The sequence below is a fragment of the Hibiscus syriacus genome, unplaced genomic scaffold (assembly GCF_006381635.1).
Source record: "Hibiscus syriacus cultivar Baekdansim isolate YM2019G1 unplaced genomic scaffold, ASM638163v2 tig00113725_pilon, whole genome shotgun sequence".
Classification (NCBI taxonomy): domain Eukaryota; kingdom Viridiplantae; phylum Streptophyta; class Magnoliopsida; order Malvales; family Malvaceae; genus Hibiscus; species Hibiscus syriacus.
Window position 1 is genome coordinate 2,572,182 of NW_024063471.1, and position 12,106 is coordinate 2,584,287.

Below are 12,106 nucleotides of genomic sequence, written 5' to 3' on the forward strand. Positions count from 1 at the left end.
AATAAATTTTTAATAAAAAAAAACTACATGAAGCATATTAAATATAATAATTTTATATAATATTCATAATTATCGATGAAAAGAATCATTTTCATATCGATTAGATCTCTTAATTATTTAACTATATTTATCTAATCACTAGTCGTTAATATTTCATAGAGAAAATGATGTGACTTGATTGATACAATTAAATAATTTAATTGACGAAATTTTAAAATTAATGGGAAAAATAAAAAAGAAACAAAAATTAGATGATCATATGTATAGTTTACTCTAGAAACGCTACATAATTGTTTTTCTATAGTTTAGAAAAATCAGCAGTGAGAAAAATGAGCCACCCGGGGTCCAATGAAGCCAATCATCAATCAAATTAGAGAGCACAATGAGGGGAAATGACACCTTAAAAAAAGGGCAAACCAGAAAATCGCCTCAAATTAAAATTCCATATATACAAACAAGTGTAAAGTTGCATTGCTACCTAAAGCTTCTGTCCAAACATCAAGAAATTAGAAAAGATAATTCAGGTACCACACGAATGCAAAATGGTTTAAAGACCCGCCAAGTTGTGTCTACTCGTCTGGAACGTAGAAATCAAACCTGACATCGACCGAACCAGACCGGTCTCCAGTATCTTTGTACTCGATATTTGTTATCGTCCCAGCTTCATTTTCCTCTAGGTATTCTGCCTTCACCCGCCGAACAGGCACCGTAACGGAGTAAATAGTTCCCAGATCAGAATCGGTAGAGACACTAAGCAGAACCTTGTCCTTCGACTCTATCTCGACAAAATCTGACAGAGCGTGCACGATGTTTTTGACAATTTTCTGTTTCGCCTCATCACTAACTGCACAGCGATCAGAGAACAGGATCATCTTCAAGCGCTGCTTCGCTATATTTGCATTCGAGCTCCTCCTAGTTGCCGGAGATGGGAAAACTATTTTCCAAGCCAAGTTAAGTCGCTCGAAGAAGCTCATGTTTATGGCATGTAAGAGGAAGCTCTCAACGTCTTCCTGAACGGCATTTGGAGACAACTTATAATCTTCCATGATCCCTGCTGACCTCTTAGTTTGGCCGCCAATGCTTCGACTATTAATTGCCAATCCATTCCATTTTGGTGTGATTTTGGAAAACCTTGATCCTCCATTCATGAAACACACGAAATCTACCTATAATAGAGCACCAAAATCAAAACAAAAAGACCAGAGAATGTACACTCTTCTATAACTGTTATACACATGTAGAACATCGATTAATAACTAACAAATGGTGCTCTGTATGAAACAATGAACTATCTTGTCATACAATTAACAAATAAAGCCAATGCCCAATAGCTATGCAAAAATAACAAAACACCACTTTTCTACAGAAAAAGTAAGACTCAAGGTGCGGAAAACCTCAGCTATAAGGTTGAAAACTTGAAATGATAATATCTTTAAACATAATCCAACAGAAAGTCGTCACTCATCACCGGTATCACACCAAAGTGTTTCCCACAGTGCTATCACACACTAGAGATTCTACTACAACTCTCACATTAATAGAATGAGTCTTCGGGCAATTGTGGCAGATTGGCAGCCATCGTCGCCCAATGCAACCTACAAGCAATGGCTATGCATCTTCTTTTTGTTCCAAATCACTCTAATCAACAAATTGTCAAAGGTAGGAGATTAAAGGATTGTTTTTTTCTAAAGGTAGGAGATCAAAGGATTATGATGAACAGGCAAGGGTACGACTCACATGAAACACCAAACTCATCAAGCTCAGATCTTCCATCAATATCTTGTTCCTCTTACTCATAATTTCCCAATATCATATTCTGAATAAGAATCTCAGTTCATACCAACAAGTAATAGGTTCTAAAATGTACATACATGCTTAAATTTGACTCTACATGAAATTTGACAAAGATCAATCCATGGTCATGATTCTTGACTATTTCTTGGTACTTACGTTTCAGGAACTGAAATACAACCCTCCTCAGCATAAGGCTATGACAATGATGAAGAGCAATTTTCAATTAAAAAAAGTAGAAATTAGAAAACTAACTGCGATTGAAATTGAAGATTACGAACCCAACAAGGCCAATAGTGAATATACTAAAAAAATCTAAAATAATTAGCTGAAATATTAGGTAACAGAACCCAGAACATTTTCCCGGAATTGAAAACCGAGGACCGGTAAGGGTTTGCCAGCCAACAGTGTTGCGTCAAAGCAGGGAAACCCAATTAGCTCTTGCTTCGATCACTTCAAAAGAACAACTAAACAAGTAGGAATTCAAACGAATCAGAACAACTTCTCCAACACTAACCCTAAAAATACACTGAATTACGGAAGTTCCCCAATTCCATTCAACAACCCAGACACGAAATTGATCAAATGGGTGATAAATTACACAAATATTTCAAATTCAATGAAAAGAAAAGTTAAACAAAAGATTCGAGGGATTGAAGACAATGACCTTTGAATGTGGGACAGAGCTTCGAAAATGGTGTTGATTGTAAGACGCAAGAGTGGCATCCACCCGTAAATTCCCAAATACCGCCATTTTTGAGTCAGTTCGAATTGCCCAAAGTCACGAAAACAATGCAACTCTTTTGCTCACTGCAGCATCACTGATTCAGATTATTTATATTTCAGGCGGCTTGGGAACAACTCAGTCCGAGTAGAGCCTGCAAAATAACCCGAGCCCGAAAGCCTGGCCGAGATGATCCAAATCCAAAAAAAAATTAAATTTAGTACAATTTGAGTTAATAAAATTTAAATTAAATTGAATAAGATTGATGGTTGTTTATTATTTATTATAAAAGTGTTTTTAGTCAATATTTATTTTATGATAACTTATTAACATATTCATATGATAGTATATAAAATAATAAATAATTAAAAAAATATTTATTTTATGTTAATGTTTTTGTAAATATCATATAATCATATTGAAATTTTAATACTATAATATTTAAAAATACGATAATCATTGATTGTATAAAAAGTTATTGGAGTATCTATTAACTTTTTCTAAAACTATAAATTTTTACACACTTCATTAACGTTTTTGTACAGTTACTATTATAATAATTCGATTAACATATTTCATATTTAACTACATAGATGATATGACACGTGTTGGAATTTAAATGATTTCATAATGTCTAATTATTTAATTTATAAAAAAGGAAATTAATTATCAAATATATATTAATAAATATAATATTATAGATTAACATGATAGAATTATCAAATTTATTTAATTTTTACATGCATGGTAATTATAATTATATTATTAATTTAATCACAATTTATTAGAATTATTTTTAAATATTTTAAAGGTGATTATCATATAATATATATTAAAAATATTAACCAATTAACAAGTACATATATTCTACGGGCGTAATTATTCGAGCTCAAAATGAACAACCCATAACTTTAAGAAAGACAACATTTTATTTTATCCTTAATGTTTTTTTTAAAGTTTAATAATACATTGTAATATATTATCTTTACATAAATGTATGCGAGTCCTTCCTATACTAAAATGTACACTATAATATTAATATTTTTTTTATTTTTAATAATAATAATTAAGATATACATATTATGGTACTATAATTTAATATATTACCAATAAAAAAATAAAAATTCCACAAACATCCTTAAAAAGATGATATATGTTTTTTTAAAGTAGATTCCAAAATATAAAAAAATTAATTGGAAATTGTTAGCTCTTAGCTTTGCTTGTGAATTATAAAATATTATTATTTGATTCATTATTAGTAAAAAAAGAGAATAAAACGTTCTTTATAATTATTTATGCAAACAACACAAAAAATCATGAATAAATTAGGTATTTAATCACATAATTATCAATTTAATTTCAATTTAATTATTTAATTATTTTATTTTTAAAATTATACCTAATGTTACATTTTAATTATGTTTTGATCCCCTACCGTTAAAAAATAAACTAAACTATTGACGTTATATTTTCTTTTATTTTTTTTAAAGATAACATGACATTTTCTTATAAGGCTCTATTATAAAATAAGTATTCAAATTATATCGTTTTTTACAAATATGTGCTTAAACTATTTTTTGAATCATCTAGGTGTCTAACATTGCAGATGTTACCATTTTAGATGCCCGGAACGTAACAACTGTTAAATTCTACTGTTAAATGAAACATGTCAAGTTTAGATAATTTAAAAAAATTAAAAATCATTTTTAAAGTTGATCTTTAGCTTAATGTTTGTTATTTTGGATTGTGGGTATTTAATACTGTCCGTTTATTTTGGTTTTTTGTTGTTGAATTTCATGGATTTATTCCGTCGGAGCTTGAAAGTTCAAGTTTTTATAGATGGTTATATTGCAACCATTTGCTCAATATTCTGCTGCATCATTCAGTTTTCAGTTGGCGATGGAGCTTTTTTGAGATCTAATTTGGATTCCGCTCGTTTTATTTTCATCAAAGGGAAGCTTACCCACCTGTAGACATGATTCACACAATCGATTCTCGCGAATGATGCAAAATGTCTGGTTACAACGCAATAGATTTTTTGTTTTTGGTGAACGACGATGACTGCACTGATAACGATGATGGGTGGCGGCAGTGACGACAGTTGTAGTGGTGACCGATGATGGCTGGTAATTAGAAATTTAAGAGAGGGCAACGACCAGCCATTAGTGGCTGTTCTTCAGGTGGAAGCGCAATCAGAATAAGTCCGATCGACAGCAACAACAACAGCAACAGCGAAGGCCGACGACAAGTGTGGATATAAGGATTAGAATTAGAGTTTTCAAAGTTTTACATTTTTTTATTAAGGTTTTTTTTTTAAATTTTTTTTAATTTTTTTAAAATTTTAAGTTTTTATTTTAAATAAAAAATTTTAAAATTATCAGAACATAAACGTGTCACTTAACGGTGGTAATATCTACTCAAAGACTCTCAACACTCAAATACCTTGCAATCTCTGCTGTTCAAACATATGACTTCTAAGAATAATAATCATTCATTTAACTACTTAAGTAGCTTGATTCGTGTTAAAGATTATGAAATTATAAGTTAATACAAAGATAATACTGCATTTTGATCCCCAAATAATCGTACTTTAATTCTGACCTTTCTATAATGGTTTTCAGGCTTGCTTTAAGAAAATCATAAACAACTGAACAAGAAGAGTACGGATCTCCCTTACTGCAGTTCGCCAGCGTCCATTAATAAACGTGAACTATTCTTGCATATGTTTTCTTTATACTAAAATTATAAAGTAAACGAGTAGTAAACTTGTGCTACTAAAACTTGGGAGTGTGAATTCGAGTATATGCCTGTACAAACCAAAGAAACAACAGCTAGAGAATGAGACTAACAATCATCGATATCAGTGTTGGACTGAGGGGGGGCTGGCTAATCCTATTGATAATTTGTTTCTGCCTCCTAAAATTTTATGGATCCGTTCTCCCTAACATAAAACCCTATTTTAAACCATGTACATTGGCAATTAACCAAGACAATTTAAATTTCAACCTGCCAATTCGTCCAGCTAATGCTTCTAACAACAGTATCCACAGCAACCTATTTTAACTTACCCTATCAATAAGAAATTATACCAGCTGCTGGAAAACTATGAACATAGTGTAGTGATGATCAAATTAAAAAATGCAGCAGCATTAGTGACAATGTATCCCCATGTAAAATATTGACAGAACAGAGTTCGTTTATATGCTACAAATATGAATAGCTGGGGAAAAATTATGGGATAAGTTTTCCTTTGGAAGGCATTATGAACTCATATTTTAAAGACGGATAAGTAACAAAAGAATGCTATTTCTCCATACCTAAAACATAAAATTCCCATTGCAAACACAACTCGTAGAAAGCCTATATCATCAAGAAGAGGATACCTTAACAGCTTTAAAAGCAGGATGAAGCAGTCCGAGCTCATCTTTCACCTCGAGTGGGTTACTGGTCTCGTTTCTAACTCTCTTAACCCTTCTACTAGCCAAAGACTTGTGAGTGAACCCATAAATCTGAATAATCTGATTATCCCCAAAATTGAATGCTCTATCCATCTGCTTCAAGCATCTCTCGACTGAGTAATCCCCAAACTTTCCACAAGGTTTACACCCCACAAAGTGAGTCACCAGTGGCCAACGATGATCACCTAAACCTGGGTGATAATTCTCAATCATTTCCTCATATCTATCGACCAAGATCCCCCAATAACCATGCAAATAATACGCATTCTCTAAGTAAACCTTATCACCCCATTTCTCTCTGAGTAGCCAACAAATACACCATTGCAGACTGATCATCGGCTTCGAAAACAGGTCGACCCTTAAGTTACCGGGTCAAAACCTTCCCTGCTTCTTCCTTAACCTTGCCTTTGGGACCCATTGGAGCCCAAGTATCAAGAATATCAAGTGCCCATTGCCCATTCCTCAACAAAAGCTCCCAGTATTTAGTCCAATCCAATTCTTTTGATCATAAACCATCTCATTCCAACCGTGCATAAAAAAGTTGGAATCTTTATACCTTTCCCAAGGAACCTCAAATGTCATATCGGTAAACATGGCGTCACTATCCATCCACCACAAGAAATCAATCTCCGGATGCGAGAGCAAAAGCTTTCGAATCAACGGTAATTTCGCCCAAAACCCTGCCATTTCTGCATCCAAAAGTGCCATATTGTAAAATATCTCGATCCCGTGTAATCTACAGTAATCGATCTTGTTCTTGATCGATTTCAATAAATAATGATCACCGACTGGGTTCTCACAAGGTTTTGGAGACGATCCAGTGACTAAGAGAGCCCTCGGTTTGTTTGAACCTATAAAATTTGGGTAATTTGGGTTTTCTTTCAGCCATCTAGAACGTTGTTCGTCCCAATCGGAGATTTTGTGTCCGAGTGAATAGGGCTCGTTAGGATCGCGTTTCAAGTCGTCGGATTCCTCGTCGATTAAAATCTTTTTAATGTCGAACTCATTGTAGGTGTTGGAACCGGAGTTTGTGTCGACGCCGGCCTGGTCATTTGACGACGTCGTTCGTACTTCTTCAAGGAAGCGATGCGGCTCCGCGCGTTTACGGGAATAGAGGTGGAGGTGGTCGCGGATCCCGGCCAAGTTTTGACCCGGAGTCCCGAATTTACCGGCTCCGATAGTGCCACGTAAGACGACGACGGTGAGGAGGAGGCAGAAGGTCGTGACCTTGCAATGACGGAAAGCTCTCTGGATCTTTCTAGATCTTTGAGCTCCCAAACAATTGTCCATCATCTACAGGTTCTTTGACCCGATCCAGTCTCGGTTCAGTGCCTAAAGAACGCCAAATCGGAGAACAGATAAGTGAGAACCCTGGGATTGAAATCTGAAGAATATTTAGAGATCTTTATATTTTCTTCCATGTATACGATTGTCTGATTTATTTTCCGACAGGTAATATTTTAAGACAGCTGTCGGGATCCGACGCTATGTGTCGAAGGAGGGTTACTTTCACTTTATTGGCAATTTACCCTAAAAAAGTAATATCATTGTAGGACCTTTTTCCTTAATATTACTAAACTAATATTTAAAAAAAAAAATCAAAGCAAGAGGTCTATTTCACAAAATGAGTCTTACTTATGTAGTTGGAAAAGCTCGTTTCATAAGCAGAGTTTTCCCTAAATATAGCTGATGTGGCAATACAGGAGAGAGAGAGACTCGTTTTATAGGAAAAACCTTCTTGAAAGCTTGTTTCTCACTACGAGCTTTCCAATTTTAAATTGTCAATTTGATATTATTTAAATATCACTAATCAAAAAAATTTGATCTAATTGTAATTATATATATAGAAGTAACAGAAAAGAAAAAATCATAAATAATTTTAATTATAATATTTGGACGAGTAATATATAATATTTAATTTGTCATGTAAATATGGGTATTTAAAATTTTTGACCATTTTTATAATTATTTATTATTATTTGCCTCTTTTTGTGTCTTATAATGTTTTAAGTTTAATTCTGCCTTCAGTCCTATAGTACTTAGATTTTAGAATTTAGTTTTATATTTAAAAAAATTAAGTTGATTACATTGTCGACTAATTTTATTAAATTTAAATTTACGTTATCGAATGAATTTTGAAATCCATTGGGCAATTGTTAAATCTAATATAACTTAATTAACAAATTAAAAATTAAGACAAAGACATATACATAATTTTATATTAAGATACGAACTTATAAATTTTAAGAGATAAAAATAAATTATTAACAGAAAATAAAAAAAAAAATTAAATCAGAAAAGAATTATTATAGTAAAATATAAATTTTCATTCATGGTATTGACAATTTAAAATTGGAAGACTCATCTTGGGAAATGAGCTTTGAGGGTAGACTCTACCCGTAGAATGCGCCACTTTCATGTGCTACTACGTCAGTCAAACTCGGGAATGCTCTTCCACTGAAATGAGCCTTCCAACTATATAGGCAAAACTCCATGCCTCACTTTAAAAAAAGATGGTAGTTTAGTACATACTGAGAAAAGGATGCTAGAATGGTTTTTTTTTTTTATCTTTTAGGTGACATTCAAATAAAATCCTCCACTTTATTACCTAAATAGTAAATATATAGAAAAAAAATTTAGAGAAAAAGGCACTTATGCCCCTTTACTTTTGAAAAAAATAATATAGCCCTCGTATTATTATTTTTACCAATGTGGTTATCTATATTAGAAAATAAATCTAAAATGATCATTTGACCAATATTTTTCAATGTCGACCGTTACAGTGTTGACAATGACAGTTCACAATACTGACCTAATAGTCTATGATACTGACGTGACAGTCTGGGTGGATGATGATGTGGTGGTGACATGGCAGATGACTAAATTGATTTATTTAATCTTGTTCGAGGGTTAAGTTATTTTTTAGAAAGTTCTTGAAATTATTAATTTTTAAAAATAAAAAATATTTTAAATTTTAAATATAAAATTTAAATAATAAAAAAATTAAAAATTAAATATTAAAAGTTAACTATATATTAAAACATCAAAACTACTATTAAAAATTAAGTATATATCATAAGTTATAAAATGATAACTTATAATTTAATAAAAATTTTAAAAATATTTTTAAAAATATATATTATACATAATATATACATGTAGCATATAATCATATTATCAACACTTATACAAATTATTCTTACTTGAATATTTGAGACTTAAAAATTTTGAATTAATCGATACTTACAAATTTTGGATTGATTGAAACTTATAATGCTTTCTAATTATATTTAGATACAAAATTTGAAAGTCTCGACTAATCCAGTAAGAATACTATGTATAAATGTTGATGAAATAACTATATGTTACATGTATATATTATGTATAATATATCTTTCTAAAATTATATTTAATATAAATTATCATTTTATAGCTTATGATATATATAAAAAATATTTTTTAATAACACTTTTAGTATTTTAATATATATATATATATATATATAATATATATATATATATATATATATATATATATAGTAATTAAATAAGCCTCTAAACTTTAAAAATAATAATCATGCACTCGAATAAAATCAAAAAACCAATTTGACTCATCTTCCTTGTCATTTGTCATGTCATTAACCATAGTAGACTGTCGTGTCAATATTGTAAATTGTCACAACAACAACATAACAGTCAACGACGAAAAATATTGGTCAAAATGCCACATTGAGTTTGTTTTCTGAGTTGGAGGGTCACATTGAATGAAAAATAATATGAGGGTCACATTATTTTTCTTCAAAAATACATGGGCCTTGGCTTACTTTTTGCCTAAAATTTATTATTTAAATAACATTAATTCCTAATTATTTTTAGAAGGGTACATTGCCTATTGGATCACCCATCTATTATTTAGTTTCTATTCAATTGTTATTTTTTCAAAATCATATTTAATATTATGTTTTTATTCTGTTTTTAGTCATCTATGGATAAAAAAATAATAATGATACTGACATGTTTCCACAAGGTATTGACATGTCAGCTTTGAAAAATAATTTTAAAATGTAATGTCATCATCATAGTTAATTTTTTAATGACGGGTGACAAAATCAAAACCAAAATATAATGTTAGGTGAGATTTTAAAAAAATATAATAGTTGAGTGATTCAAATAGAAACTAAATAATAAATGGATGACCAAATATATAATTTACCTTTTTTGAATTGATATTACAAATATTTTTTCAAAAGTATTTTTTTAAAGTACTTGTTGCATATGTGACAAAAAAAATTATGTTTTGTACGAAACGTCTTTCAAGCCTTAAAAGTTAAAACGATTTCCAATTTCTTCTTAGGTTACTTGTTTAGGTGTTAGTTTTAGTGGTTTAAATTTTTAGGATTTTTAGAGCGGATGGTTTAGGGTTTTAATGTTTACGTTAAAAAAAATAAAAATTTGTATAATTAGATTTTAGGGCCCAGGGTTAGCTTTAGGTTATATTATGTTAATTTTGGTGATTTGTGAATCACGTTGAGTGATTCAGTTTTGAGGTTAATTTGTAAAATTTCATATAACGCTTTTAGTCTAATATAGTCAAAATCGAATTGGAGATTTCAAATTCAAGAACTAGGATAACATTTAATCAAATTAAAATCTTTAAATTATAAAAAAACTCAAATCTTATATTTAGCCTTATAAAATCTCAAATAATCAATAAATTCAGACCATATATTGTGGTGAGCGCGATCTTTCCAATCCAATTTGTTCCATTTATAAATATCGAATTCGGACATTAATTATTTAATTTCAAATGACTTAATAGGTTTGGGACATAATTAGTTTTTGAACTCCAAATCAAATTTGTTCAAAACCTTATACATGTCACTAATAATTAATTTAAAACAAACCTATATTAGGTTTTGTTCGGTCCCGAATGTTAGGCCTGGATCGAAGGTTTTTTCCCAATATGGTAGCCCGCTTAATAATTAGTCCAATATTACACAAATAAGTTTATTTTAGTATCTAAGACATTTGTTATAGTGTTTATGGAACTCACCACGTCGACGGAATGAGTTTCAATGAAAAATATATTTTAATGGATCTAGTCGTTGGGTATAATATTTTATTATTTTTCTTGAATTTTGTTATATTGACATGACGAGTTCTATTATAATAATATTGTTTTTTGAATTTAGACTATTTTATCAAAATAAATTTTTGGAAAAAAAATCATGGATCTCGTTATATCGAAGTGACGAGTTCTAACGAACATATTTTTTATTTTTATTAAATACAAACATTACATTACAAACATTAAATCTTATGTCATAACTATTTTTTTAATTAAAAATATAAATTTAAAATAATTATGACTTTATTTTGAAAATTTGAATTTTTTATAAAATGGATTTAGTTTGAATTTGGAGCCGCCATTGACCTTTGAGTTTGGTAGGTCTAAAATCTAAAAATGTCTTTTAAATTTGTTTAAGAAAATTCATTTTTAAAGATAAAACTTGGTTTGGGTTTACCAAAGATTTAATTTAAAATGTTCGGAAGTCGATTACACGTGGGGAAGGGTAAGCACTCACACCACCCAAAATTGGTACATATTCGCTCATATGTTGTCGTGATAGTGAAAATTATAAAGTAGCGAAAAAAATTAAAGTATGATCCTTTTTATTGAACATTAATTAATTATTTCAACAAAAAATGTTGTACAAAAATGGACTCGATTTATTTCAAGTTTGCATTTCTTTCAAATGTGTTAGCTTTATCGATCAACTGAAACACCCAAGAGGGGGTGAGTTGGTCTTTAAAAACTTTGTGGTGGAAGCAACCGAAAGATAAACTTTTGCAAGGAATTTAGAGTGGTTTGACTTTCAAAACCAAAGTGTACATCCACTACCTTAGCATCCACTCTAAGGATTTCTCAAATCCACTAGATTTGTTAACATTTGAGGACAAGGTGTAACCTTACGATGACCCACAAAGTTTATACCCCAAAACCTTATTTACACTCTCTCCACAAGAGGAATTACAAATTTAGAAAACTAAAGAAAAACCTCACAAAGGCAAATAAGTTTGCAACTAATTTAGCTCACACCCAAATCACACTTGAGCAAGATTAAAGAAAGAAG

At 30.6% G+C, this 12,106-nt stretch overlaps 1 protein-coding gene and 1 pseudogene across 1 annotated transcript; both read right to left on the reverse strand.

Annotated features, from left to right (window-relative positions):
* Positions 1–400: 400 nt before the first annotated feature.
* LOC120187351 (cell division topological specificity factor homolog, chloroplastic-like) lies at positions 401–2,609 on the reverse strand. Its single transcript, XM_039191088.1, has 2 exons — positions 2,459–2,609; positions 401–1,166 (listed from the first exon to the last, which is right to left on the reverse strand). Exons 1-2 carry the CDS (start codon positions 2,543–2,545, stop codon positions 570–572), a joined length of 684 nt encoding a protein of 227 aa, XP_039047019.1. The 5' UTR covers positions 2,546–2,609; the 3' UTR covers positions 401–569.
* Positions 2,610–5,867: 3,258 nt separating this feature from the next.
* On the reverse strand, positions 5,868–7,340 carry LOC120187350 (annotated as a pseudogene).
* Positions 7,341–12,106: the final 4,766 nt, after the last annotated feature.

Bases quoted from the DNA above. Each gene is read 5' to 3' on its own strand.
- LOC120187351 (XM_039191088.1), bottom strand. From the start codon at position 2,545: ATGGCGGTATTTGGGAATTTACGGGTGGATGCCACTCTTGCGTCTTAC. The intron at 1,167-2,458 runs GTCATTGTCTTC...GCTCTATTATAG, and splicing joins GCTCTGTCCCACATTCAAAG to GTAGATTTCGTGTGTTTCAT.